We start from the raw sequence: 27,701 nt of genomic DNA on the forward strand, positions 1-27,701 counted from the left end.
AATCATAATTTCTGCCGGAATAGATGGACCACAAGAACTAGACATAAAGCCGAAAGAGACTAGTTTAATCAAGTACAACAAGTCCTTCGTGTTCTCTTTTCTTTGATTCAAATCTTGTTAAGTGTCATATAATTTGAGCTAAGAAATCGAACACAAATCCGTTGTAGTCTAGCTGGTCAGGATACTCGGCTCTCACCCGAGAGACCCGGGTTCGAGTCCCGGCAACGGAGTTTCTTTTTATTTTATTTTTTGATAAATGGGCTTCCGACAAAGCCCATATTTTGGTTTGTCTTAAGCCCGATTACTGTTTCATTAATCCGATTTTTGCTTTCTCATCCATTAGGAAAAAACCCAATAAATGTGCACTTCGTGACCTTAACCGCCGTCGGCAAACACCGTTGGTTTTTTACTTTCTTGTTCCTTTGTGTCGCCGGAGATATATATCTTCGACATCGGTGAAGAATGGGTGTACCGTCGTTTTACCGATGGTTGGCCGAGAAGTATCCTCTTTTAGTGGCGGATGTTATCGAGGAAGAGCCTGTTGAAATCGAAGGCATCAAGATTCCTGTGGATACTAGTAAACCTAACCCTAACAACCTCGAATACGATAATCTTTATCTCGACATGAACGGGATTATCCATCCTTGCTTTCACCCCGAAGATAGGGTAGCGTTTCCTTTCGATTTTTGGATTCATTCACTGTTGAATGTTTTATTTGAGACATTAGGGTTTTCAAATTTGGTTCATCCTTATTTAAAAATTGGTTCTTTGTTGTAAAAATTTGATCTTTGTGTGAGTATGCACGTGTAGAATGTTTCTGTTAGCTCTTTCTTTACTTGACGACTATGTTTGTTGTTGCAGCCATCTCCAACTACCTTTGAGGAGGTGTTTCAGTGTATGTTTGATTACATTGATAGGCTTTTCGTGATGGTACGGCCAAGGAAGTTACTCTATATGGCTATTGGTAAGTATTCTTTATCAGCCAACATTAAGTTTTAGAATAGTATGCTTAAAGCTTAATACTTTTTATATATTTGGGTCTTAGATGGTGTTGCTCCAAGAGCTAAAATGAATCAACAGAGGTCTAGACGGTTTAGATCTGCTAAAGATGCATCGGATGCAGTATGTTCTTATTTACCCCATACTGGCTTGGGGTTTCTACTGTGTAGTTTCCTCAGCCAGACAAACTTTATTTGCCTATTTACTTTCATCTAGACATGCCTTCTAATGTTTGTTGTGTTCTTGATTTCGTTTCCTTACGTGTTCTTTTTTTTTTTCATTCTGTTAATGAGTCTCGTACCTTTACAATGGAAATCTGTTGACATTGTTAATCTTACAGGCTGCTGAAGAAGAAAGGCTACGAGAGGAGTTTGAGAGGGAGGGTAGAAGACTCCCTCCTAAAGTGGACTCTCAAGTGTTTGATTCTAATGTTATTACACCTGGAACGGAATTCATGGGTGTTCTGTCTATTGCGCTGCAATATTATGTACACCTTAGACTTAATCATGATGTTGGTTGGAAAAATATCAAGGTATTTGTGATTCCCTATTAGTTCTTACTTCATACAGTTATGCAGTTTAACGTATTGGATTGAGTTTGTGACTAATTTTATACTTAACTGTTGAACTGCAAAGGTCATCCTTTCAGACGCAAATGTTCCAGGTGAAGGAGAGCATAAAATCATGTCATACATTCGTCTTCAAAGAAATCTTCCTGGTTTTGACCCAAACACACGGCATTGCTTGTATGGACTGGTATGATTCTTCATTTTTCAATTTGTACTTGCACCAAAAATTATCCTGAGGTCTTAATCACTTGTTAATTTTTTGGCCTTCATTTTCTAGTGTGTTATTAACTTATGAGGCTCATTTTGTCCTGCTTTCTTTGACAGGATGCTGACCTGATTATGTTGGGCTTGGCGACCCATGAAGTTCATTTTTCAATTCTTCGAGAGGTTCTTTATTTACTCTTCCGCATGTTTTTTGTATTCAATTTTGAGGTTTTATATATATATATATATATTTCCTTGAAAGAATAACAAAAGTGGGTAGAAAAAATGGAGATAACTAGTGTAAAATCTTCAATTTCTATTTTCTTCATGAATAACTAAGCTGAATCCTGAATTTCGTCCCACGATTTAGGTGGTCTACACTCCTGGACAGCAGGAGAGGTGCTTCTTGTGTGGTCAAATGGGCCATTTTGCTTCAAATTGTGAAGGAAAACCAAAGAAGAGGGCAGGAGAATCTGATGAGAAAGGCGATGGAAATGATTTTGTCAAAAAGCCATATCAGGTTGAAATTCATAACCAAGTTCATAACACACGTATCAGCAGGTTCTTGAGATACAGCCTAGAAGTGTGATATTATTGTCAAGTCTCATGTCTTTGTTTCTTTTTGTCAGTTTCTACATATCTGGGTTCTTAGAGAATACCTGGAGCTTGAGATGAGGATTCCCAACCCACCATTTGAGATTGATCTAGAGCGCATTGTTGATGATTTTATCTTCATATGTTTCTTTGTGGGCAATGACTTCTTACCACATATGCCCACATTAGAGATTCGAGAGGTTTGTGTTCCTGAATTTGGATTTCATTATGAATTGTTCGTTTAGAGAACCTTCAAGGGATACCCTAGTATGATTAGATACGTTAGTATTGGTGGTATCAGTTAAATGTCTATTGTCTAAGGCATATGTCAATTCCGTTATCTATCCTATGTTAAAAACTTGAGATATCTTACAACGCATTGTAATTTTTTTGATGAAACGTTGCTGTAATTCTTCATTTCTTCAGGGTGCTATCAACTTGCTTATGGCTGTTTACAAGAAGGAATTTCGGTCTTTTGACGGCTACTTAACTGATGGGTGCAAGGTACTTGTTCTCTGTTCATATTGGTTTATTCAATTTACCCTTAGGTGACATGGTTTTGACTTTATCTTTTACTATTTTCCTCTCCAGCCAAATTTAAAGAGGGTGGAACAGTTTATTCAGGCTGTTGGATCGTTTGAAGATAAGATATTTCAGAAAAGAGCCATGCAACATCAGGTATTTGTTAGAAAACGTACATTATTTTGGCCTTGAAGTGAGGCACACATTACCTGAGTAGCTATTTATTAATGTATCTGATTATATTTGACTGGCACGACATTTCCCTTTTCCCACTCGGTTGTAACCTATCTTAAGTTTATAATTTTTGAGTAGTAGAGCTGGAAGAGATATTAATATTTCACCATGTGTATCCTCACGTTTGGTAGAGTGTATGTGAATCTTGTTTACAATGCAAGTATATTTATTGCTACATTAGAGTCATTTGGAAACACTTGACCAGATAAAACTTGCTAGAATCCTCTGCACTTTGGTGGTGACGTTGTAACTTGATCCATTTAAATAGATTTATATGGTTCCGCATTGTTTTAGTATCTCGACAAGATATGGATAGTACTGATATTTCTGTAATGATGTATTGATGGTCCTTTTTACTCTGGTTTATATCAGAGGCAAGCGGAAAGAGTAAAGCGAGATAAAGCAGGTAAAGCGACAAAAAGAATGGATGATGAAGCTCCGACAGTTCAACCCGATCTTGTTCCGGTTGCACGATTTAGTGGTTCTCGACTTGCTTCGGCTCCTACACCTTCACCATTTCAGTCCAATGATGGAAGGTCTGCTCCACATCAAAAAGTTCGACGTTTATCTCCAGGATCCAGTGTTGGTGCTGCTATTGTTGATGTTGAGAACAGTCTCGAGTCTGATGTATGTATTCCTGTCCTGGAAAGGCATTATGTGATTTTAACTCCTTTGTCACTGTGTAATTGAGAGTGGGTGACCTTACAGAAACAAACAGTCATTTTAATTAATTTACTTATTTCAGGAACGCGAGAACAAAGAAGAGCTAAAGACAAAGCTCAAGGAGTTAATCCGTGAGAAATCAGATGCGTTCAACTCAGATACTACTGAAGAGGATAAGGTTCTTTTTAGTGAATTTACGTTATTGGGAATATCTTTGGTTTTCAGTTATGGTCAATCTTTGGGCCTCCCTTCATTTCTGAAAGTGGTTTCCATTTGCATAGGTGAAGCTAGGGCAACCTGGATGGAGAGAACGTTATTATGAAGAGAAGTTCTCAGTAGTAACCCCTGAAGAAATGGAAAGAGTCCGGAAGGATGTTGTAAGTTTGAGAATGATATTTAATTCAATTTTTGGTACAACTCTTGGAGGGTTCTTTCTAATTTGTGAAATATTCTTTGTACAGGTTTTGAAGTACACAGAAGGCCTTTGTTGGGTCATGCATTACTACATGGAAGGTGTTTGCTCCTGGCAGTGGTGAGTTCCTTCACTTAATATTTCTTATGTCCAGAACAACTTCACTTACTGTTCCGTTTGGATTACTTTCTTTAGTGTGGTCTATTATTTTAAGTTTAAGCTTTTCATTTGAAGTGCCATAGAAAATTTCTTGTTGAGTTGTCTTTTGTTTTCTATCTGCTTTCCTTTTAAACAAAACGCAGGAGTAATTTAAGATTAGAATTTTTTTGCCTTGATAGTTATTTTCCATCTAAATTTTTATATTTATTCTTGGTCTGATAGGGTTTGCTCTGTTATATATATACCTTTGTATTAGACACTATATTTGCTTTTTAGAATTCGTAGGTATTCATTGACTGTGAGAGGTTTTAGCTGTCTCTCCTGATATAATTGTACTCTTATGTTACAGGTTCTATCCTTACCACTATGCACCATTCGCTTCTGATCTGAAGGATTTGGGAGAGATGGATATTAAGTTCGAATTAGGAACTCCTTTTAAGCCTTTCAATCAACTTCTTGGGGTGTTCCCAGCTGCAAGGTAGTTACATCTATGATTTTTCATTATTTTCTCGACATTTTTGTTTACTCTCTATGGTATATCTCTGATCTTTACTGCATTTGGTCAGTTCGCATGCACTTCCAGAGCGCTACAGGACCTTGATGACAGATCCCAACTCTCCTATCATTGATTTTTACCCAACTGGTAGTGTTTCCTTTCCTAGTAAAGATTCCATCTTTTTCTGAGTGTTATTGTTGTAACAAATTATATCTACATTGCTTTCGATTGTGGTTTTTCTAGATTTTGAAGTCGACATGAATGGGAAGCGTTTTTCCTGGCAGGTAGCCTCTCTGTCTTTCTTGATCGCTTCCTTATGTATTAGAAACACAATCACTATATTTTGAACACATTTTACTTTTTACATCAAAGGGTATTGCTAAGCTGCCTTTCATTGATGAAAGGCGCCTACTAGAAGCTGTTTCTGAAGTGGAATTTACATTGACGGTATGCTACCCTATACGTCATTCCTTCATCTATTATGATTTCCTTCACATCAAGATGTGTGCTTCCAAAAAGATGGATTTTTAAGCGTTCTTTATTCAATCTTCAGGATGAAGAGAAGCGTAGAAACAGCAGGATGTGTGATATGCTTTTCATAGCAACGTCTCATCGTCTAGCTGAACTCGTCTTTTCACTTGACAATCACTGTCGGCAGTTAAGTGCCAGGGAGAGAGTAGACTTTAAGGTTAAGATCAAACCTAAGCTCAGGTTTGTAAAACGCAATCCTATTTGTTTGTTTTATGATTTTGTGGTGAATGAGTAAGAAATAGCTTGGTCAGTTGGATATCTCACTGAGGCCAACAAATACAAAACTGTTTCCTGATGTTCTTATAACTACTTGCAGTGATGGTATGAATGGCTACTTGACTCCGTGTTCAGGGGAAACTCACCCGCCAGTATTCAGGTCCCCAATGGAGGGTATGGAGGACATCTTGACCAACCAAGTCATGTGAGATCACGAACCCTTGTTTTCAAAAATGTTTGAAGCCAAAGTTGATTAAACATGCATGACTGATTTATTTTCATTGCTTCTCAGATGTTGTATTTACAGACTTCCAGATGCACATGAACACATAACCAGGCCTCCTCCCGGTGTCATCTTCCCTAAGAAGGTAAGTGACACCACTTTGTCTTGTCTGTGACTGGTCACCTCTATGGAATTTTAATGGTTTAGCTAGTCATTGCTCAAGAAGAACTTATTCTGAGTGACCTCTATGGATAATTCGTCTTGGTAGCTTAAGTTGGTTGTTTTCTCTTGTCTGTTCAGACTGTGGACATAGGGGACTTGAAACCCCCACCTGCTCTGTGGCATGAAGACAATGGAAGGAGACCGATGCATAATAATCACGGGATGCATAATAATCATGGGATGCATAATAATCAGGGGAGGTAATAAAATCATCAAACCAAGGAAAAACGAGTGTTTGAATTGCTAATTGATACGAGACTATGGTTAGGTTGATTAGGTCACTGGTTAGGACGTTTTAATTAATTAATTAATTACCATAATACGCCTCCTCTAGAGGCATGCACCTGTTACTATAAACACGTCAAAGGCTTTGGCTCATATCATTAATGTTGTATATCAAATTTTCATTTTTTCTTTCTCCTCATTTCTTTAGGCAAAACCCACCTGGAAGTGTATCTGGAAGGCATCTGGGAAACGCAGCACATCGTCTTGTTTCCAACAGCTTACAGATGGGAACAGACCGATATCAGACACCAACAGATGTCCCGGCTCCTGGTTATGGCTACAATCCTCCGCAGTATGTTCCACCAATTCCTTACCAACATGGTGGCTATATGGCTCCACCTGGTGCACAAGGCTATGCTCAGCCAGCTCCTTACCAAAACCGAGGTGGGTACCAACCTCGTGGACCTAGTGGGAGATTCCCATCAGAGCCTTACCAGAGTCAATCACGGGAAGGTCAACATGCCTCTAGAGGAGGGGGGTATTCTGGTAATCATCAGAATCAACATCAACAACAACAATGGCATGGTCAAGGTGGGTCCGAGCAAAATAACCCACGAGGGTATAATGGTCAGCATCATCATCAACAAGGTGGTGACCATGACCGCAGAGGAAGAGGAAGAGGAAGTCATCATCATCATGATCAAGGCGGGAATCCTAGACATCGATATTGAGCAGGATGGTACTACTGCTGAATCTCTCCTAACCGTATCAACCATCAGGTGTAGTTGAACTTGTTTCATACGTTTGTTATGAAGTGTTTGTTGTATCATTAGAATTGGGCTGCTCTTGGTCTTAAGCTTAATGGGAATAAGAGCAGCTGGGAGAAACTATAGGTTACATTAGTTTTCCTACCCTTTTCGACATTTTTTATTTGGTGTATCATTTATATACAGATGCTTTGTATTGTACCTTGTTTTCAAACTATTGTTTTATTCAGTTAAACTATAACATATATGCTTCTTCACTGGTTCGATCTTTAAACTCTCTGCAAAAGGATTTAAAAACGAAGACAGCAGAGCTGGATATTATTATTATGGCTTCATAACTTACTCATAACTTTTTGATTTTGATTAAGGAGAACATTCAGATTTTAAAGGACATTAATGTTAGTATTATGATGAAAAAAAAGGGTTTACATAAATGGATTTGATACAACAAAATTTCAGCATAGCTGCTTCTCTTCATTTCAAGAGTCTTCTACTGTTTTGTAATTTCAAAATTCCTCAGGCGAGTTTCCTCCTTTTATGATCCCTGTAAATACAAGAAGAGTTTTCTTATTAAAGATGATGATTAGAGAGTTAGTTTAAAGGTATTGTGCAAACTAAACTAACCTATCCGTAGGCAAAGCTTCTTCAGACTTCTTTTCGAGCCACTTAACGCATCCTGTGTTTTCCGGAAGTAGAGATCCAGCTATATGCATAACCTCTTCATCAAAACTGCAAGAATAATCTCAATTCATTTACCTAGAAATCTATCTGACAAGAAAAAAACAGTAGAGCAGAGAAGCTAAAAGTTTAACCTTTGGACTTGAAGGCGCAACATAGTTCCAAGCTTTAGTGCATGCCGTTTATGCGATCTGCTCACGAAAGAACCTTCACCATCTCTCTGAATAGAGAGAAAACGTTATAGTCTGTTTTAACAAAGTCGGAAGAAAGGAATAAAGTAACATTCAAGACCTATCAGTCATACATACCACTCTGTATTTGAACTCTTCCCGGATATCAACGTCTGTAATGACAGCAGCAGAGAAACCAAGAACAATAACATGGATTGACTCTGGAGAAATCTTCACAATTTTCCCTTCTGCATAAAAACAAAGAAGAGAAAATCACCAACCATAAACACATAAAGGCTCACTCACAAGAAACTAAAAAGTAGCAGAGATCAATACAAAGTTTAATAGAGATCTTCTAACCTACAAAACTCTTGGGCTTAGGATCAAATAAGAGTAGTCTAGTGTTAACTCTGACGCCAAAGTAAGGATGAAGTCCTGTAAGGATTTTAGCTTGTTTGCTTTTCACAGTAGCATCATAAGCCAATAGAACTCCATCAAAGGTTTCATTATACCTTCACAACAAAGATTGATACACACAATATATTATAAGAAAAACCGAATTATCACCAACAAACATTGCATCAAGAAAGCTCAATTCGATTCTCCTATAAGGTTAAGAAACACAACCTAAAAATCAAAACTTGAAACCAAAGAAGAAGTAAATAGGAGGAAGAAAAAGAACGAACTGGAATAGAAGAGAACTGAGCTCGCGACAAATTCCTTGAAAAACGTTTCTGCTCTGGGAAGGATGAATAAAAATCATCAATTCCGCTTCTGAGAGCTTTAATCCCTCCATTGAAGTTCCAATTCCTGTTCATAAATATATATAAAAAAAAAGCTTCACTTCTGAGAAACTATATAGCGGCAAGTTTTATCTTTTGAGAATGAGCTTAGGGTTTTCGAATTAAACAGTCTCAAATAAGAACAGTAACGCAACTCAAAACTGGACTCTTTAAAACGTTGAGCTCAATGAAATCGAATCTAAACACAGAATTTGAAGTCTCAAGCAGAGAATAACATAGAGAAAAATCTCACCCGCAGAGACGAAACTTTTAACCGGAGAACTAAACCGACGATTTCTGATCTTGAGCAGAGCAGAGTAGATCAATTGATGAAGAAGATGCCTTCGTTGTAAGGAGACTAGGGTTTCTTCACGCGACAAAGGGTTTAAGTTCTAAACCCAATAACCCGGTTCGTTAATTTTACCGACATTTTCCGGTTTTTTAGAACAGTTTGGTTTTTAGAATCTAACCGGTCCTGCATTCATACCGTTGCATCAATTTGTTACCTATGGCTATGGTGTACTTTGTACCCTTTTTTTATTTGATTAGTCTATTTTTTTCCTCAATTTTGGATTCGTAGAGCAACTAATTGTTTGGTTACACGCATCAACATATCAAGCAATACACAACGTGAATACACACACACCCACGATTTTTTTTAAAAAATTACAAATAAAAATGAAGCAATGTGATTTTCAATAAGAAGGCTAAAACACGCAAAGCTCACTTCAACGACTGTAAAGTAGAAGATGTAGTGACAAGACTAGACAAGAGACCAACGAGGAGTGCATTGTTGTAAGTGGTTGGCTCGTTCTGCATTGGGTTCTCTCGTGAGTCAGTGAACGTCTCATTGAAGAAAGGTCCACCTACGAGTGCACCATATGCTATGTTTGGGTTTGGTTTCGTCGAGTTAAACCATTTGAATCCATCTAAGCAACCCGTTGTTGCATCTGCCGGGATCGAAGCTCCTCTATGATGCACAAATTGTGGGTATTTGTCTCCATAACCCACCACGAAGCTCGTTCCCAACGGATTCTTCCCCAGCATGTAATCAGCCTGCATGAAGAAACTCTAGTGAGTCTTCTTCTTTGACTATTTCGTTATCTATAGACTTTCATGTTTTGTTCTTGTTACCTGCGATTTGGCGAAATCTCTAAGCTCTGTTGCTTTGAAGATTTTCCCGTCGCAAGATATTTTATGGATACGGGAAGTGAGCATGTAATCACTGAAAAGCGAGGCTAAAAACGCTGACGAAACGGATTGTTGCATCGAGTTCCATTCACTAACCCATATAAGACCACCTATTGAACAAGATCCAAGCTTTATAAGGAAATTAAGTCAAGAGAGGCTTTATCTTCTATACAATAATAAGGTGAGATTACCGTTTGTTCTACTAGCTGTAGATGTTGGAGACTTTGGTAGAAGTCCACACATGACAGCTTTAGCTGTGTTCCTGTAATTTCCAAGTCCCTTGCTTCCTGATAAATCTTTCTTAAAGAAGAGTAATCTTGATAATAGTACCTGTAATGATTAAGAAGCATAAATGTTATCCGAGCAAAAATTCAAAACACAAAATTTTCAAAGGTTACTTTTTCTTCCAAGCTAACCTGTGTTCCTGCAAGCTTGTTGTCCCAACTAAACCAAGTAGGATTTCCAAAACTAGCAAATTCTTTTCCATGATTAGACACATAATCAAGGTAAGTTTTATCCTCTGTTGCATGATACAACCAACTAGCTGCCCATAGTAGCTCATCACCATATCCAGTCGAATTGTAAAACTTCTGAACCTCAGGTATGTTAACACTGTAAGAGCCTCTCTTTGTATCTGCAAAATTAAACAACTGCTTCGCATGTTTCAGAAGCGTTGCTGAATATGTAGGATCACTATCCTTAAACACCAAAGACGCTGAAGCCATAGCTGCAGCAGTTTCAGCAGCAACCTCTGTCCCTGGAGTATCTACATCAATTTTAGTAAGTGGTCTCTTCTCTTTCATATCCTCTGGTCTCTCCCAGCATGGATGATCTACTTTTGGATCTCCCACCTAACAACAATAACCAAGTGAGAATCATTGCTAATCTTAGTAACATGAATGATTCGAAGTCCAAACCTGGATATAGAGGACATTGTCAGAAGGATGAGCTTTGATAAGATAGTCAGTGATCCACCGGAGAGAGTCTTTAGCAGGATCCAATTGGTTCACTGCATTCATTTGATCACCATACTCAAGAATCGACCATGACAAAACTGTAGCAGTGAAAGCCATTGGAAAACCAAACTTTATATGATCTCCAGCATCATATAAGCCTTTGGAAAGATCCAGATTATCTTCACTTCCATCTTTAAGACCTGAATCTCCTCTCCAAGGTATCTTATTGTTCTCCAATTTACCAGCTACATAGAAATCAAAATCACAATTAATCAGTAGAGACTAGATTTGAAACTTAGCGGGAGATATGATGAATTTGGAATTCGAATTGGAGATCGTGGAGACACGATTAGAAAGATTTAGGAATGATTACATTTCTGGATATCGAAGAACTGCAAAGCGAGCTTAAGAGCGTCGGCGTATTTCTTATCAATGGCGCCGGGAGGTCCAGGAACGGGACCGCCACCGTCATCGTCACCGGATTTCTTCGTTCTCAATTTAACAGTGTAAACGACGGCGAGGATAACAGAAGCTAGCACAATAATGGCGATGAACCAACCGCACCAACCTCTTGACTTGGATTTCTCCTCCATTTTTTTGAATTCCAGAGAGCTGGAAACCAGAAGAGCTTGGTTAGATCCGAGGTCAATGTAACTGCATTCACCGATCGGAGAAGAGAAATTAGCTTCCCGGATCTAAGATTGGTGTATAGTGACTAGTGATGAAGATGGAGCAACGGCAAGGGAAGTGATAGGTAGAATCAAAGGAAGGTGGAGAGAGGAGTCATTAACACTATACTTAAATCAAACAAAAACCAGTAGTTTAAAGTCGGTGGAGTATCAAGCGGGATTTCAGATCTGTTTTTCTTCTCCTTTATTAGGATTTTCCCTTATTTTTAAAAACTGATTTGGTTTTATATATTAATCAAGAGTGTAGTAATGTGAGGTATGATTACTGAACTACCCCTTTAAATTGAGCCGAGTCCAACTCCAGTGTCACTGTCACAATTGTCGGTCGCTCTATAATTTAATTAGTTGTCCACATTAATAAGTAAATATAATATGATAAAAAAAAACAATAAATTGCTAAATAATAAAATTATTTTTTTAGCTCAAAATATAAAATTGAATATTTAGTTATATATGAATATTTTTACTTATGGGAACAACAAACTTTACACGTTAAGAAGGAACAATTGGGCGAGTGGTGGTTCATTGTTGTTGCCATTATCTTATCAAGCCAGGCTTCGATCCTGGTGTATCCTCTATTGTGAGGTTAAATATGGGCCACTATGCCTACGAAGAAAAAATATTAAATCAAATTAAAAAAGAATTTGGGGTTATTGGGCCTGGGCTTTTATTTTTCATCAAAGTGGAACTGGCAGCGGAAGAAGCTGAATTTGGATGGGAAGCTTCGAGAGAAGATACGGCAAGGATGATGCGCGTAGGCGCGTGAAAAATAGACCGTTGTATAATAAAATTCTAACACGTACTCTTTTGCAGTTAGAAAAATAAGACCGTTGTAAACTTGATTAATTTCCTTTTTTCTTATAAGTCCAAACATGAAAAAAGGAAAACAACAATCTGATGTTTCCTTTTTGTTGCGTGAACCTCTCTCGTCATAAATATTCATCTTTTCCTTCCTTCCTTAAGAAATCATAACTCCTTCTTCTAAACCCTAAAAAAATTATTCTCTTTCTCTGCGACTGTTTTACAAAAAGGATCGCTGATCTATCGTGACCGTGAAATTTATGACCCATATACATTGCCGTACTGTACCAACGTCATGTCGAAAGAGGTCTCTCGTGTTTGATCAATTTTTCACGATCGCGGGCTAATTATGGAGGAAGATTACTTTGAGTTCCAGAAACTAGTTTGACGTGACGCAAAAACTGGATGCATCTAAACTTTCGGCAAAATATAATCGTCACAAAGAGAATCGCGAGTGAAAGTGACGACAAGATCTGGGGTTTTGGTGGTTCAGAGTTTCAGACCTGAAAAGCGAGATCTTCTTCATCATCAAAAATTGCAGTTTCGGCCCAAGTCAAGGAAGAATCGATGGGCTTCAGATTACAACGAATGGGCTTTAGTAAACAACAATCCATGAGTCATGCCGAGAGAGTCATAATCCATTTAGTCCACCATGAGTCAGGTTCGTTGATTCTTAATTTCCTTTTTTTTTTTCTAATAAAGATTTTGATATATTTTGTGTTTGTTTTTAATTTTAATTTTAATTTTATTTTTTAGATGTTAAATTTATATAATGATACGAAACTAACCGGATTTTGGATCCAGCATTAGCCGTTAGCGATTCCAAATATTTAATTTGTTTTCATATTATTATGTAGATTTAGCATTCAAGTTTTCAATTTAAATTTTTAAAAATAATTTTTTAAAACTTTGATTTTGTTTCTTTTCGGATTTTTTTTTTTTTTCTCTTTTGTTTGTCTTTTTATTTATTTATTTGGATGCTAACTTTATATAATGATAAAAAAAAAATTAACTGGATTTTGGATCCAGCATTCGTCATTAGCGATTCCAAACATTCGACCTGTTTTTCTATTATTATATAGATTTAGCATTCAAATTATTAATTGAGATTTTTAAAAATTGTTTTTAAAATTTTGATTTTGTTTTTTCGGATTTTAATCTTTTATATTTGTTTTTTATTTTATTAGGATGCTAACTTTATATAATGATAGAAAATAGCCTACCAAAAAAAAAATGATAGAAAAATTAACCGGATTTTGGATCCAGCATTAGCCGTTAGCAATTCCAAACATTCAACTTGTTTTCATATTATTATGTAGATCTAGCATTCAAGTTTTTCATTCGGATTTTTAAAAATACTTTTTAAGATTTTGATTTTGTTTTTCTTTTTTTCAGAATTTAAAAAACTTTTCTTTAATGTTTTTATTTGTTTGGATATTAAATTTACATAATGATATGAAAACTAACCGGATTTTGGATCCAGCATTAGTCGTAAGCGATTCCAAACATTCAACTTGTTTTTCCTATTATTATGTAGATTTAGCATTAAAGTTTTCAATTTGGATTTTTAATAATAATTTTAAAAACTTTGATTATGTGAGGTTAAATATGGGCCACTATGCCTATGAAGAAAAATATTAAATCAAATTAAAAAAGATGATATGCTTAACTTCAACAGTAAGTAATCAATTAACTTTGAGGGTTCAGAAGAGTCATTGGCAACAGACAATGTATCATCACCAATTGTAGCGCAAGCAAACACACATTTGGTGGATAGAAAAAGGAAGAGTGAACCGGATTCAAAGACCTCTTTGAGACCGAGCCATATTTGATCCAGCAGCATTGGGGAAAATGGCAGGCGCTTTGTCGGACATGGTAACTGCTTTGAGGTCAAGGAAAGCTGATTCCATAACGCAAGAGGATAGATTTAGTATTACAAACTGAATCAATGTGCTTGACGAGGTAGACATGGTTACTAGGTAAGTACAAGAAGAAACATTTGATTGAACTCTGGTGGTTTTCTTTCACAATTACAATATCCATGTCATGATGTTCTCTCAACATGTTTGGTGAACAAAACAGCATTGTACAATGAAGAAATGTGAGAAGGGAGAAGAAAAGAAATGTTCCTTAGAGCAAGGTATTTAGTCATCGTCCTTGAACTCCCTGACCAGAAGAAAAGAAAAGAAAAGAGAAATGTGTTAGTATCTCTACAATGTGCAAAAAACAGAGTGGCTCCTGATTCACAGTAATCGTATAGTATAGTACCTTCGATCAAGGTATCGAGGTTGAACACCAGAGCCTTGACAAGTAGTGCAAGTTAAGGAACCAGCACCATCACAGTTGATACAGTTTGAGACTTCTTTCTCTCCTCCACCAAGCTCTACGGTCACATTACCACTTCCCACACACAATCTGCATTTCTCTGCTCCACCACCAAAGAAACTATTTCTTCAGAAACATCATAATATGTTTATAAACATTTTCGACACATCAAACATTTTGCTCTTACACAAATCCAACCAAAATGCTAACAAAAAGTTGAGAGAGATCCACTTACGAGCTCCGGTGCCATTACAGGGAAAACAAGGTTGAGTATTCTCTCGCTTAGCCTATGAAAGTGTAAAATCAAAACAGTGTTAACTTTATTCCACAGCAATGCACTCACTTAGAAGCATTGCCAAAACGGTATCAAATTTTCAACAATGAGAATGAGAAGACTCACCGCATTGTCGATTTGAGTCTCGTAGAACACAGGGATTCCGATTCCTAATGCGACGCTTGCTACGCCTACAGATATCGCGACTACCTAGAAAGATAATCAAAATCGTTCATCAATAAAAACTAGTGAGAAGAGAACAAAGTCTATATAGCCAGAGATGAGGATCAAACCGTGTTGGGATCGAGTTCAGCTTTGATTCGGGGATAAGATGTTGACGGCGACCGGAGATTCCTCGCCGAGAAAGAAGAAGGAGTGAAATTGATGGGACAGTGAATGAACGGAGAATGAAGACGAGGCGGAGATGGAGCTGAAACTGGCATTTCGACTTCTCTTTGTTTGGTATGAAGCTTTGCAGAGAATCGCTTAAGCGCGCGAAGATGGATGAGAGGAAGAAGAAGAACCAGTAGTTTTGGGTTAATCTCAGCCACTAGATTATGTTTCCATGGCTAAGATTTGTTCACGTGGCTTAATAAGATATTTAGTATTTATCTCCTTATCCACTAATCCACTGTTAACTGTAATCCAGTTTTCCGAAGCGTATTGGAGAAGAGGAAAACAAGATACGGTGTGGTGAGATACGATACACCCGCTTAAACGTAGACGATCACAACCGTCAAGTATAAATCCAACGGCTGATAACGTCTAAAAGTCGTGATTGTTGACTATTTAAAAACCGCACTGTTTCAAGTTGAAACTCACAAGTAGAGAACAAATGAAAAAAGGATTCGCAAGTCACTATCCGATACCGTTTTGCTTCGCCTTTTCTCCATCTTTTGTTTCTCCATTCGCAAGTCACTATCGTACGTAACCGTCGTCTATAATTCGTTCGAAATCATTCTTCTCATTCCTTTTTCGCCGAAACCGTTTTTCTGATAAGGTATGTGTTATTGTTCAATCGCTTAAACCGTTAATATCTTCTTCTTCATATTAGCCTTTAGGAAGTGTAATCGTTTGAAGGCATGCATCAATATTGTTTAGTTGATTGTTTTGTCTCTGTCTTTTTGTATTTTGGATGATATAATCATTTCAATGAATCGGGGTCGAGAATTTAATTCTGACAAGCAGATTCTTTTGTTTTTTTTAAACGTTTTAGCAGGTGATCACAATGATTGGATCGTTTCTGACAAGAGGGCTTTTGTATGTTATTGATCTCTTCTTTTAATTTTATAAAACACACATTTCTTTCAATCAAACTAAGTAATGAATCTTTCTATTTATTGACAGAATGGTGTTTGGATATGCATATCCTGCTTATGAGTGCTTCAAAACGGTCGAACTCAACAAGCCTGAAATTCAACAACTTCAGTTCTGGTGCCAGTATTGGTATATGCATACATTCTATCCTTTATCTATAACCTTTTTAGGTTCCTATATAAATCTTGCTTCCTTCCACTCAAAACATCTTTGCAGGATTATTGTAGCTGCTTTGACGATTTTCGAAAGAATTGGTGATGCTCTTGTTTCTTGGTAGGCTGTTTATATTACTTAGAAAACAAAGAGTTTTACAGTATTGTATATTAGTATTCTTATGTTTTCATGTTGTCTTGAAGGTTACCAATGTATAGCGAGGCGAAGTTGGCTTTCTTCATTTATCTCTGGTTTCCAAAGACTAAAGTAAGTAATATCTTATATATCTTTTGATTCAACTGACTTTTTCTCTAATTTTTATTACCTATGTGTTATATCATTTCAGGGAACAACATACGTTTACGATTCTTTCTTCAGGCCATATATAGCAAAGCATGAAAATGAAATTGACCGCAACTTGGTGAAGGTAAAGACTAGAGCTAAGGATATGGCAATGATATATCTCCAAAAAGCAATCAACCAAGGGCAGACCAAATTCTTTGAGATCTTACAGTATATCACAGAACAATCAACACCAAAATCTAAGGCTGAGGTATATTTATTTCTTCACCTCTCTACTCTTCTCTGTTTCATTTTAACATTTGACTTGTGAGTGAACTTCAATAAAAAATCTTGCTCGTTTTTCTATTTGTGAACAGGAAAAGAAAGAGACAACAATACCTAAACTCGATGATCCAATTCTTAAGGTGAAAGAAAACGAAGTCACTAAATGAGGTACGTAGAGTCATTCGAGAGGAAAACGTTAAGCCTGACTCGTGGGAAACTATTGGGGAAAACACACTGTACTAACTAACTATGCATCATCTTCTTTCTTTTAGTCGTTACTATGAATAAATCATGAATCTCAAATGTAAATTGCTTCGGAGAAAAATAAAAAGGTTGCTTTTTAACCAAGTATCATGAGAATCTAGCTTGATATGGGCCTAAACCCAAATTCTTCTTTCACACGTTTAATGGTGGCCCAATTCTTTACCAGCTTATGTCCCCATTCTCTTAAATCTAGTGGTGCTCCGTATACATCTGATTAGGATTATAATCTTAGATGTTTGAAAATGGGTTTGCGATATGGTTATGATCAGTAGTATCCATAACCCATTCAGACAGTGAAATAATTCTCATACATGAAATACATGAGTACAAGAGACAATTGAAATTTGAGTAGGATTTAGAATGATGTTTGAATATCGAGGTCTTCGATGGAATGATCCGTCAAAACTCGCAAAGTATCGCAATTTGTTGTAGATTAGGTTAAATGGGACGGATTAACCCGCTCTGACATCTCCTACCTAAATCTTTAATTTTAAAATTCAAAAAAATTACACTAGTAGGTCAATATTACATTTTATCCCAAAAGAAAAAGAATTAAAGAAAAAAAGAACACTCTGCAAAGTAAATAATAAAATTAAAGGAGTTACACAAAAATGATACATAACCAGAGGACCACACGGCTACAAGTCGTGACATATCATCATTGTGTGGAAAAACACATAAATATTTACAAAAATTCTAGAGATGGCCTATCCAATATGGCATTGTATGTGTACGTACAAATTACCAAATTTATCAATAACGAATGCAGAACTTCATAAATTAATGAGTTGTGTAGAGAAATCAATAATTGAAGAAGGATGCAACCGAATGATTGATGAATTTACTATAAAAATTAGGGACCATTTTTGAATGATAGTTGTTGTATATCTATCTACTCAATCAATTGCATTAATTGATATGAAGCTTGTTGTATGATTCAGTGTGAAACAAAAGAGTGTCAGCTAGAATCTCTTCTTCTTCTTTTTTCACCAATTTGTTTGATTCTCTATGAGCCAAACTGATGCGAACTCCTAATTTGGACTCTACTTCTAACCAAAACAGCAACATAACAAACAAAAGATAACACAATTATAGGTGGTAAAGACCAAAACCAGAATCATTTTCTCACATCTTATTTTCTACAATTTATTTGATTTTAGAATGAGTGTTTGAAAAGAAATACATTGTAGTTGTTACAAGGTTTCTAGTATCAAAATAGTCCGCATGCTTTTCATATATACTGTATGATCACAATGTATTCAACACTTTCATGGCAATTCCTTTAGGCATATGACTATGGTTTTACTGTAAACTTTTACAGTAGAAGTTTGCTTTAGAAGATGGAACGTGATACAGTAAAGTACTTCAAAGGTGATGCAAATTCTACTAATGGATATGAACAGTATAAAGTATTATGACTATATGAAATGGGGACACAATTGTCTCTATTTTTTCCATATATTTAAACCGTTTTGCCAACTTTTCATACCCCAAATCACACGTGCATTTTATAACATGGTAAACGAATAATACATTAGGCACAGTAACACCATTTTGTATCTAGAGAGGTATCTTCTTGAGTTTGTCACAAAAATATCTGAAATCTTACAAAAATTTCAAAACATATCTGAGAAAATTCATGGAAAAGATACGATTTATATTCAAAATAACTGTGTACAATACGAAGTTCTCTTTCTCTCTCTCTGTCGGTGTTTTAGAAATCAGCTATCGTTCGTGGCTCTAATATTTAATGGCATATTCAAAGCACTTGAAGTTATACAAATTGGGAATTGGAAGGTTTCTCTTTACTGCAATACAAGATGGGCAATACCAATATTAAATTTATATCGATTTTGAAGTTATAAATGGAAAAAACTATTAATCACAAGCCAATACTAACCGGCCACGTTGTCAGTAGAGACTCTTTTAACATGCAGTAGGATTAAATTTTCTGTCAGTCGAATAAATTCCATTGTCACCGGACTAACAATAGTATTTTAAATGTTACGTACGTAAACAATTACTACTTTACTTTTCGTTTTTTGAAATTCAAACTTGTTTATGAATCAAACATATTCTCAAGATCTCGCGCTTCGTTTCTTCTTTTGTCTCAATGAACATAACATATTTAACAAAATTTTAAACGAAATGACTTTATAACAATCTCTGGTGATTTTTATAACCAAAGTTTAAAACAAAAGAGAAGGACAAATGTGGAACACGACAAGTGAGAAGGCCAAAGCGACTGCGTGATAAATCCAAGTATTGCGGCGAATGTGAAGGTCTTAGAATTTTACATATAGTCAACGATCAACCTTAAAATCGTAGTTTCTTTTGATTGCTACAAATTTTCACCCTAAATATGATTAATTTACTTTTATGTTATTGATGATGAATGATTAATATAATTACTCGAAATTGTGTGTTGTGTTTGAACGCAATTACCACAATCTAAAAATATACAAGCTCACTTGAGTTATCACATTAAAAATGTTCTTCCCATAATGTCGACATTTATTACACATTAAATTATTATTTATTTAGTGCATTAAACTGTTTTTTATGATAATCAGTATATTAATAAATGAATTTACACCCATACTTTTTTACACAAACTTCAAGTGTAACTCCACCTCTATTTACTGTACTGAGATTAGTTTATGACACCCTATCCTAATTACTTTGAAAAAAATAGTCTATCAATATGAAGTAATACATTGCATAAATCTGAAATACTTACATACAAACTGAGACCAAAAACTATTGAAGTAAAAATGATATAAATGTACCAAACTATTTAGGAAACAAGGAATTAAGAGCATTGAAATTTTCAAATCGAGACAAATAGAACATTTGGAATCCGTAATCACAGTTCCAAATACGAAGTTTCCAAAGACCTTGTCTGGTGTTTAACGTGTAATCTTGTTCTGTTAAAAAAATACTTTTGACCATACATATCAACAACATCATTTTTAGAATTATTATTATTATTATATTTTTGATGTACTAATTAATTCCATTTCTTTTCTTGTTGTCTTGCTTGCATTCATGGAATCTCCAAACTTTGATTTTTAAAACTAATTATTTCTGTCATCAAACTTGTTTTAATGGTGAACTTATACATTTTTATTATGTAGTAACGACTATTAATAAAGAGATTCCATTCAAAGTTTTGAGTATAATAACCAAACAAATCAATACTACCAATATAAACATCAGTGACGTTGACTAATTCCGCCTTTAAGAAGGTCAAACTGTAATGGAAGATTATAGATGAAGCAGTTAAAGCACATACAAAGCCAACCAAGCTCGTCCAAAAAAATTAACTTCAAGATCTTCTAACTAATTTATAATCATCAAAAAAGTAATTTACTATCTATCCAAAATCCATAATTAAATACTGTTTTTTCTTTTGAGGAAAATCCACAACTAACAAAGCAAGCAACCAGATGCCAAAATTAATTAGAAAGATATTTTTCTCTGACAAAACAAGATATCTGAATATAGTTAAATTAGTACCCTATTTTCTATTAAAAGATTATAATTTTAATAAATTCGAACGACAAGAATATTAATCAGAAGGGTAAGAAAGTAAAACTGTAAAATAAAGAATTAAAGAAAGATAGAGCCCACTACTTTAATCTTCTTCCCTCCTTATTACCCATCTTGGATCCATCTTCGATTTCAACACCTAAAAATAAAAGCTTATAATTAAAGAACCATAAAGACGAACACAAAAGAAACTCTCACATTCTCAAGAGTTTCTTTCTTCTTTCAATGGCTTTACTAACTTTCTTGCCGGAGAACGCAGAGGCGCCACAAAAACACAAGCCAACGTCTAGCAAACGAAAGAAACGCGATAATCCCACCGACCAAACGCAGACACAGAAACATAAACCGCAGAAACCGAAGAAAGCAGTACCTCCGAAGCAGCCATCTTCATGGGACCAAATCAAGAACCTATTGACTTGCAAACAAATCGAAGGGTCAAGAGTCCATGATCCTTCCAAGAACTCTCAATCTGGTCCGTCCATGACAACTAACTTATCTCCTTCCAAGCTTGGCTCGTCGTGCAGCTCCATTTGCAGCTTTAGAGACGTGGCTCACGGCAACACTCGTGTGGTTCATAGAGCTGATCACTCACCAGACGTAGGTAACTCGGCTACTCCTAACTCGGAGACTCGGCTTCTGACTCGGAAACCTGGTCAACACGGTTCTTCTTCGTCTCGGTCTCTTACATCTGGCTCAACGAGATCTAACGCCAGTGGGAGTTACACGTCATCGTCAACGACTTCGTTTAGAGCCATGCAGTTCCGTAAACTCTCCGGATGTTACGAATGTCACATGATCGTTGACCCGAGCAGGTAATGACACCAAAAATTAATTATGAGTAAGTAAATGTTCTTCTGAATTATATTTTTGTAATTTCATTTTCATGTTCTTGAATTTTAGGTATCCGATTTCGCCTAGGGTTTGTGCTTGTTCCCAATGTGGAGAAGTTTTCCCCAAGCTTGAAAGCTTAGAGCTTCATCAAGCAGTTCGTCACGCAGGTAAGGCTTTTTTTTTCCTTTTAACAAAAATTGTTTGACTTTATCACTTACCTCAAATTAATTAATTACGCTTTAGCTACAATTTTTTATTTTTTGGTGTGTGGTAGTCACATTTTTAAATTTAACCCTAAGTATCTAGTGAGATTTTCGTAAATGCGAATGGCTTGGCAAAGTAAGATTATGTTTTGTATCCTTGGAAAAAAACTTAAGATCTCAGTCCATGATTTGACTTGTGAATGATGATACAACCTTTGTTTGTTTAGTATTGATTGAATAATTAGCATTAACACATGTTTTCCGGCGTATAGGCCCTTGGATTTATCGATAGATTTACCATAATGCTAAGCAAATAATTAACGAACATGCTTTCATTAATATATATCTTAGACTTCGTTGTTTCTTAATGGAATCAAGATCTCAGTGTTATTGTCGGTGATTATATCGATCAAATAAGTTAGGATGATTTGGCCGTATGTTACAGATTGTTTTTGGAATAGAGATTCATACGTATTTTTAGAGAAAGATACAAAAGAGAATAGGAATATAACTGGAGAACAAGATATATTCTATGGTCTCCAAATCCGTCGTTTTGCTTGGAAACACTTACCATGCGATGGGACCATTGTACTATAAAAAGAAACAGCTGTCTCTGCTCTTAACTAAATTCAATGTCCCCCTGAAATATTACGTGTCATTTTTCAATTCGACAGTATCAGAATTAAAACCCCTCACCTGACAAAAACCGAATTATAGAACTGTCTTTAATGTCCCAAAAACTCAGATTTTTGTTTTGACTTGCATATTTTTCCTGATTTTATGAGCAAAAACGTTGTCGTTTAATTGCAGTTTCGGAGTTAGGTCCGGAGGATTCGGGTCGAAACATAGTGGAGATCATATTCAAATCAAGCTGGCTTAAAAAAGACAGTCCCATCTGTCAGATCGAACGGATATTAAAAGTCCACAACACTCAACGTACGATCCAACGGTTTGAGGATTGCCGAGACGCAGTGAAGGCGCGTGCACTTCAAGCAACCAGAAAAGATGCTCGTTGTGCCGCCGACGGCAACGAGCTCTTACGTTTTCACTGCACCACTCTCACTTGTTCACTCGGAGCTCGTGGCTCTTCTTCTCTCTGCTCTAACCTCCCTGTTTGTGGCGTCTGCACCGTGATTCGCCACGGTTTCCAAGGAAAATCTGGTGGCGGAGGAGCCAACGTCGCAAACGCCGGTGTGAGGACGACGGCGAGCAGCGGAAGAGCTGATGATTTGCTGAGGTGTAGCGATGATGCGAGGAGAGTGATGCTTGTGTGCCGTGTGATCGCTGGGAGAGTTAAGCGAGTTGATTTACCGGCGGCGGATGCTTCGGCTACAGCGGAGAAGAAGTCAACGGTGGAGGATAACTCGGTGGTTGGAGTTTCTTCGAGTGGTGGTACGTTTGACTCGGTGGCGGTCAATGCTGGAGTTTATTCGAATCTTGAGGAGCTTGTGGTTTATAACCCGAGAGCTATATTACCTTGCTTCGTGGTTATTTACAAAGTTTTAGAATCTTGAATTTGTAATTTTAACTTGAGAAATAATGTTTGTTTTTTGTACTTCTAACTTTTTAATATTATAGGGAGAGATTAGGGATAATCATCAACCTGCATCATAATTCCCATCTTATTATTGACTATTAAGTGTAATTCTCAGGAGTCTAAGCTAATATGTTCTTGGTTATCTCTATTATTGAAAATCATGATTAGGTTAAGAATTCAGTAGTCGAGTGGGTTAAAAATCATGATTATGAATTATGATGAACTTAACGTGTTATTTCTCAATTTAGGCTTTTTGACCAGTAAATGTAACATTTTGTTAACTATGGTAAATTTCATAGCTGTGTTCACACTTGGTGGGAATCAAATAGTGTGGGAGTGGCAGAGTGATATAATTGCTATCACATGCGTTTTCAGTAAATTATTTTATTCACCCAAGTTCTTTTCGTTATTTTTTAAGAAATATTTATAGGGAAAGCTGATTTTGTAAAAGTTGGGTATTGTATAGTTTTAATTTAGTAGTTATATAGTGTTGTCAAAAAAAGAAGAAGGAAATAGTAGTTATATGGTATGGTTCAGATAAGTTCAAAATTTACCCATAAATAAAAAAGGCTTGCACGCTGAGAGGGTGCACCATTGGAACTTTCCTCGTTGTCAGAAGCTGCTACATTGTTTATTTTTATAATAACTCGATTTCTCCTTGGAGTTGCAAATGAAATCAGAGATTTAGAATCAAACCAGTTTAATATTCGAGTTTTACAACAAATATGTCTAGCATAGGTTAAAATTCAGAAGTTCTATTAAAAGATGGATATAAAGTTGATGCAACTGTAGTGGGCAGAAACATTTTACATTAATTGAGGCCTTTGAAGCTTTGAATATCAGCAAGATAAATTCCAAAGGGAAGGTGTTTTCTGCTTTTAGTCTTATGTTGTGAGAGGTTTTGTTGAAGTGTGTTTGTAAATGATTTCAGATCACCACAAAATAGTGCATTAGTGATAATCTGTGAATATCAATGACTGCCAAACGAGAAGTAGATCACCGCAAAAACTAGCATTTCTTTCCTGCTTCCACTAGTGCTTTGAGGTGGCTTTAAAAATCAAGAACTTGTAATAAGGAAACTTGATTATAACCAAGAGACATCTACAATTACAAAACAACAAAAGTGATTATCTTTTAATAAATTGTTAGTTATAAACTTAGAACTTTTTACCATCAACAACAATATAGATTTTGATTGGTAACTTTTACCGATGTTGTAGAAGATGTACCGCGCGCTCTTGTTGAATTGTCACCAATCAACAGAATGAAAACACACAAAAAATAATTTCTTTTTGGTTACGTGTAAACTCAAATAGGCTTGTTAGACTTAGCCCATTAACTGATTTGGGCCGAAGTTTATATACATTTTCCAGAATCCAGACTCAAAGGTCCACCAATTGAATTCGACCCAGTAGTCTTTTTGTTTTTGTTTTTGTTTTTTAAGTTGTTCTGTTTTGTTTTGTTTTTGGTAACATCTTCTTTATTAAGGATTATAGCTCTCGATATAATCATGATGTAAAGCTTGACAAATTGAACAAAGAGACATAAGGGATGTTTTTTTGCTTCGCAAGTATGTCTGTTCGTTGGCTTATTGTAGTCTCTCTTTGACTATGCAAATTCACCATTAGATACAACAAATTGAATCAGTCAAACAAAATTCTCCGACATAGTAAAAGTTCACGAAACTAATAAACTATTGAGCTATTTATGAGTTATCCAGGTGGTTTGGTTTTAACTTTAAGGAAGAATTAAAGTGCAAGACATAATCATAACCGTCATAAAACCTAAGATTATAAAAAGAATCCTAATCCAACAATCATTTCACCAAAAAGCCTCTTAATTCTTCTATGTCTCTCTAATTGTTTTCCTCATTGTCTGCCTTTTTCTATGTACCTTTATTTTTGGTTTAAATAAACTCTTGTTTTGTTCTACGAATAACGTTTTTGAAGTTGAGTGTTTACTTACTGGTCCCAAAATATAATGTGCCCTAAAACTAGGTCAAAGTGATCAAGTGTAAAATGCAGGACCACAAATCTCTTTTCTGAATGTAATCACTAATTACAGCTTTAATTATGCATTAATTATAAGGCAAATCAATCTATGATTACTCGTACATTGATCCGTTCCTTGGTCTGTCTTTGTCTTTATTTCATTGAAAGCTTTAAATGTGAAGAAAATTTCAGTCTAGCTAGGTTCATGTGGTATCTTAGGTTAGATTAGCATTAATAGCAAACGATACTGACAATTGTCTTCAAATGTTACATGCATTTGTACACTACTTTGATCAATATTCGAGGAGTTTATTTATCATTGTTCAATGCAGTCACATTTGAATAAGAAAATGATAGTATTAGGCTATTAGCTAGTCTGTGGAGTAACTAATAAAAAAAAGTTGATATACCCGAATTCTAAAAACTAACAATATTAAATGTTGGGAAAAAAGAACAAGTTACATAGCTTATAGATTTTGTGAACAAGGTTTATTATAATTTTATTTTCACTCCTGAAATTATCGTCAATTTAAACCAAAAAAATTGAGACATTTAAATAGGATTATGAGCATATTGATAGTTAAGATGGACCCTACATATGTTCATACTTCATAGGATAAACACATCTCAAGAAATTCTTTGGTGGTGGTTTAATCATTGAAACATTCTTCTTCCTGTTTTTCCTCCTTGATGAATCATTACAAATTTACTTGGGATTTTTTAAAAATAAGAATTTAAGAATGCTTCTATATTAAATTATCAAAACATGTATACACGAGGTTTCACCATTCATATATAGACAAACCCTCAAGATCATAAACGATCAATTTGATCATGAAGCTCTTCCACAAATTAGGAAAGATCCTCATGAGGCTCATTGATTTCACTCTTCATTCCTCCTCTCGCCGGCAGAAGAAGAACAACTCCCGCTCCGGCGATGGAGAAAGGTTTGAGCCGCCGAAGATTTCGTGTAGTAGTTCGTACTATTCGTCTCACGTACACTACAGTGAAGCTATCGCAGATTGCATAGAGTTTTTCAACAAGTCTTCTGCTATGTCTTGTGAAGATCATGAAGCTCGCCTTGTTAACAATATCGATCGTGACTGTTATTACGTTTAGTCAACATCCAAAACTCACTTGTTTGTTTTTCTGCTCCAATATTTGATTCGAGGCTTTGCTTTTATTTTGTTTGAGTTATTGTGATTTTCAAACTTATAAATTATCCCTTTTTTCTAGTTTCTTCTGAAATTTCGAGCATTTTCATCAATTTTAAACAAGATAAAATATGTTGCAAATTTTGTATGTGTAAATACAAATATTTAACGAATTGACTAAATAGTCCAATAATACAATAGTTAATAATTCAATTAAAAAAAAACGAGCGGATTAAATTAAGATAAATATTTTCAAGAACAATTTACGAAAGTCATACATGTGACATTATTATCAAAACCAAGAAAAAAACACAAATAAAAGTGAAGAAATGTCGGAAAACAAAATCTGTTTCATTGCAAAACCTTTTTCTTAGAAAAAATCCCTCCAATAAACAAAGGGATTAAACTCTTCTTCTTCTTATCCTTTGTCTTCTTCTCCTTCTTTTTCATTGAAGGATGTCTCTCAAGAAACACCGAGCCATTATTACCAGTAGGGTTTGCAAATTTCACGTATCTCTTCTCACTCATCGATCTCAACCTCGGACTTCTAATTGGCTCATCATCAACCCGAGGAACTAACACTTCAAACTTGGTTTTAAAAACAGTCTCGTCGAGTTTCGTTTCGTTTACCCCAGGATCAACTCTCAGCTTCTGGAGCTCTTGTTTTGTTCGTTCAAGCTCTTCCTTGAGACAAGACAAAGAGTTCCTCATTTGTATGCTTTCTTCTTTTGCCCTTTTGAGATCATATCTTGTCTCTTGAAGCTCTATCTTAATCCCTGATGGATCTTCCCATTTCTCATCATGCATCTGTATCTTCACTAATGTTATTATCATAAGTTTTTAGATTCAAACAATAATACAAAGTTCAAATTTACAAAGAGAGAGAGCTAAAGACTTGCCACTTTGAGATGGTTCGAGTAGACTTGACTGGCTAAGACTCTCTCGCCGAACAAAGCAACGGCTTCTTTGACGGTTCTAAACGGTGCCGTTGTGTCGATCTCTGCTCTCTTCGTTGTCTCCATCATTTATGGCTAGTTAGTGCTTAATTAGCTTTCTGTGACGAAGCTAAGAAATACATAAGCTTGCTTATAGCTTTGTGACTTGAGTAGTTGAGTGAGAGACGACGCAAAGCATATTATTTTCTTCATCTACACTTCTTTTAAATACTCTTTTTTATTAATTATATTATTGTTTTTCTATTTTTCAAAGTTTTTTTGGTATATATAGATTT

General features: G+C 35.8%; 8 protein-coding genes, 1 long non-coding RNA gene and 1 other non-coding gene across 16 annotated transcripts; 6 read left to right on the top strand and 4 right to left on the bottom strand.

Moving 5' to 3' along the window:
- The first annotated feature begins 157 nt into the window (after positions 1-157).
- Positions 158-230, top strand: AT1G75650. Its single transcript has one exon. It is a non-coding gene; the product is annotated as a tRNA-Glu (tRNA).
- A 77-nt stretch (positions 231-307) lies between these two features.
- Positions 308-7,292, top strand: XRN3 (5'-3' exoribonuclease 3). Its single transcript, NM_106217.3, has 23 exons — positions 308-666; positions 862-964; positions 1,046-1,122; positions 1,340-1,531; positions 1,635-1,754; positions 1,892-1,954; positions 2,142-2,291; positions 2,401-2,565; positions 2,792-2,869; positions 2,957-3,043; positions 3,494-3,748; positions 3,867-3,962; positions 4,066-4,161; positions 4,246-4,316; positions 4,705-4,833; positions 4,922-4,998; positions 5,095-5,135; positions 5,224-5,298; positions 5,405-5,562; positions 5,699-5,803; positions 5,891-5,966; positions 6,122-6,243; positions 6,477-7,292. The coding sequence occupies exons 1-23, from the start codon at positions 463-465 to the stop codon at positions 6,997-6,999; spliced, it is 3,063 nt and encodes a 1,020-aa protein (NP_565114.1). The 5' UTR covers positions 308-462; the 3' UTR covers positions 7,000-7,292.
- Positions 7,293-7,325: 33 nt separating this feature from the next.
- On the bottom strand, positions 7,326-9,135 carry AT1G75670 (DNA-directed RNA polymerase). 3 transcript variants are annotated; one of them, NM_202419.3, is made up of 7 exons: positions 8,919-9,135; positions 8,570-8,693; positions 8,244-8,395; positions 8,022-8,131; positions 7,848-7,933; positions 7,660-7,764; positions 7,326-7,579 (listed from the first exon to the last, which is right to left on the bottom strand). In NM_202419.3, the coding sequence occupies exons 2-7, from the start codon at positions 8,677-8,679 to the stop codon at positions 7,552-7,554; spliced, it is 591 nt and encodes a 196-aa protein (NP_974148.1). In that variant the 5' UTR covers positions 8,680-8,693; positions 8,919-9,135; the 3' UTR covers positions 7,326-7,551. The 3 variants fall into 3 exon arrangements, with proteins under 3 accessions (NP_974148.1, NP_001320477.1, NP_565115.1); NM_001334691.1 differs by having other exon boundaries at positions 7,378-7,579; positions 7,660-7,933; positions 8,919-9,041; NM_106218.3 differs by having other exon boundaries at positions 7,378-7,579; positions 8,570-8,941.
- A 90-nt stretch (positions 9,136-9,225) lies between these two features.
- Positions 9,226-11,809, bottom strand: GH9B7 (glycosyl hydrolase 9B7). The gene is made up of 6 exons (NM_106219.3): positions 11,186-11,809; positions 10,774-11,057; positions 10,273-10,707; positions 10,048-10,186; positions 9,800-9,966; positions 9,226-9,721 (listed from the first exon to the last, which is right to left on the bottom strand). The coding sequence occupies exons 1-6, from the start codon at positions 11,403-11,405 to the stop codon at positions 9,389-9,391; spliced, it is 1,578 nt and encodes a 525-aa protein (NP_177697.1). The 5' UTR covers positions 11,406-11,809; the 3' UTR covers positions 9,226-9,388.
- Positions 11,810-12,496: 687 nt separating this feature from the next.
- On the top strand, positions 12,497-12,809 carry AT1G09573. Its single transcript, NR_139652.1, has one exon. It is a non-coding gene; the product is annotated as an other RNA (long non-coding RNA).
- Positions 12,810-13,903: 1,094 nt separating this feature from the next.
- LQY1 (DnaJ/Hsp40 cysteine-rich domain superfamily protein) lies at positions 13,904-15,694 on the bottom strand. Its single transcript, NM_106220.4, has 5 exons — positions 15,195-15,694; positions 15,028-15,111; positions 14,863-14,914; positions 14,571-14,727; positions 13,904-14,468 (listed from the first exon to the last, which is right to left on the bottom strand). The coding sequence occupies exons 1-5, from the start codon at positions 15,342-15,344 to the stop codon at positions 14,447-14,449; spliced, it is 465 nt and encodes a 154-aa protein (NP_177698.1). The 5' UTR covers positions 15,345-15,694; the 3' UTR covers positions 13,904-14,446.
- On the top strand, positions 15,669-17,286 carry HVA22G (HVA22-like protein G). Of its 3 annotated transcripts, NM_001334692.1 has the most exons (7): positions 15,669-15,901; positions 16,121-16,161; positions 16,249-16,347; positions 16,435-16,491; positions 16,575-16,638; positions 16,718-16,924; positions 17,031-17,286. In NM_001334692.1, exons 2-7 carry the CDS (start codon positions 16,130-16,132, stop codon positions 17,103-17,105), a joined length of 534 nt encoding a protein of 177 aa, NP_001321036.1. In that variant the 5' UTR covers positions 15,669-15,901; positions 16,121-16,129; the 3' UTR covers positions 17,106-17,286. The 3 variants fall into 3 exon arrangements, with proteins under 3 accessions (NP_001321036.1, NP_001321035.1, NP_177699.4); NM_001334693.1 differs by having other exon boundaries at positions 15,772-15,901; positions 16,249-16,491; NM_106221.5 differs by lacking the exon at positions 15,669-15,901 and having other exon boundaries at positions 16,070-16,161; positions 17,031-17,272.
- Positions 17,287-20,844: 3,558 nt separating this feature from the next.
- Positions 20,845-23,513, top strand: AT1G75710 (C2H2-like zinc finger protein). Its single transcript, NM_106222.3, has 3 exons — positions 20,845-21,566; positions 21,655-21,752; positions 22,599-23,513. Exons 1-3 carry the CDS (start codon positions 20,980-20,982, stop codon positions 23,300-23,302), a joined length of 1,389 nt encoding a protein of 462 aa, NP_177700.1. The 5' UTR covers positions 20,845-20,979; the 3' UTR covers positions 23,303-23,513.
- A 2,579-nt stretch (positions 23,514-26,092) lies between these two features.
- AT1G75717 (uncharacterized protein) lies at positions 26,093-26,435 on the top strand (the record flags this gene model as incomplete). Its single annotated transcript, NM_001124132.1, has 1 exon — positions 26,093-26,435. The coding sequence occupies exon 1, from the start codon at positions 26,151-26,153 to the stop codon at positions 26,433-26,435; it is 285 nt and encodes a 94-aa protein (NP_001117604.1). The 5' UTR covers positions 26,093-26,150.
- Positions 26,436-26,697: 262 nt separating this feature from the next.
- AT1G75720 (WEB family protein (DUF827)) lies at positions 26,698-27,663 on the bottom strand. Of its 3 annotated transcripts, none has more exons than NM_001198476.2 (2): positions 27,370-27,663; positions 26,698-27,277 (listed from the first exon to the last, which is right to left on the bottom strand). In NM_001198476.2, the coding sequence occupies exons 1-2, from the start codon at positions 27,493-27,495 to the stop codon at positions 26,822-26,824; spliced, it is 582 nt and encodes a 193-aa protein (NP_001185405.1). In that variant the 5' UTR covers positions 27,496-27,663; the 3' UTR covers positions 26,698-26,821. The 3 variants fall into 3 exon arrangements, with proteins under 3 accessions (NP_001185405.1, NP_001319385.1, NP_001320920.1); NM_001334694.1 differs by having other exon boundaries at positions 26,698-27,283; positions 27,370-27,529; NM_001334695.1 differs by having other exon boundaries at positions 26,707-27,288; positions 27,370-27,509.
- Positions 27,664-27,701: the final 38 nt, after the last annotated feature.

This window comes from Arabidopsis thaliana, assembly GCF_000001735.4.
Source record: "Arabidopsis thaliana chromosome 1 sequence".
In the NCBI taxonomy this organism is placed as follows: domain Eukaryota; kingdom Viridiplantae; phylum Streptophyta; class Magnoliopsida; order Brassicales; family Brassicaceae; genus Arabidopsis; species Arabidopsis thaliana.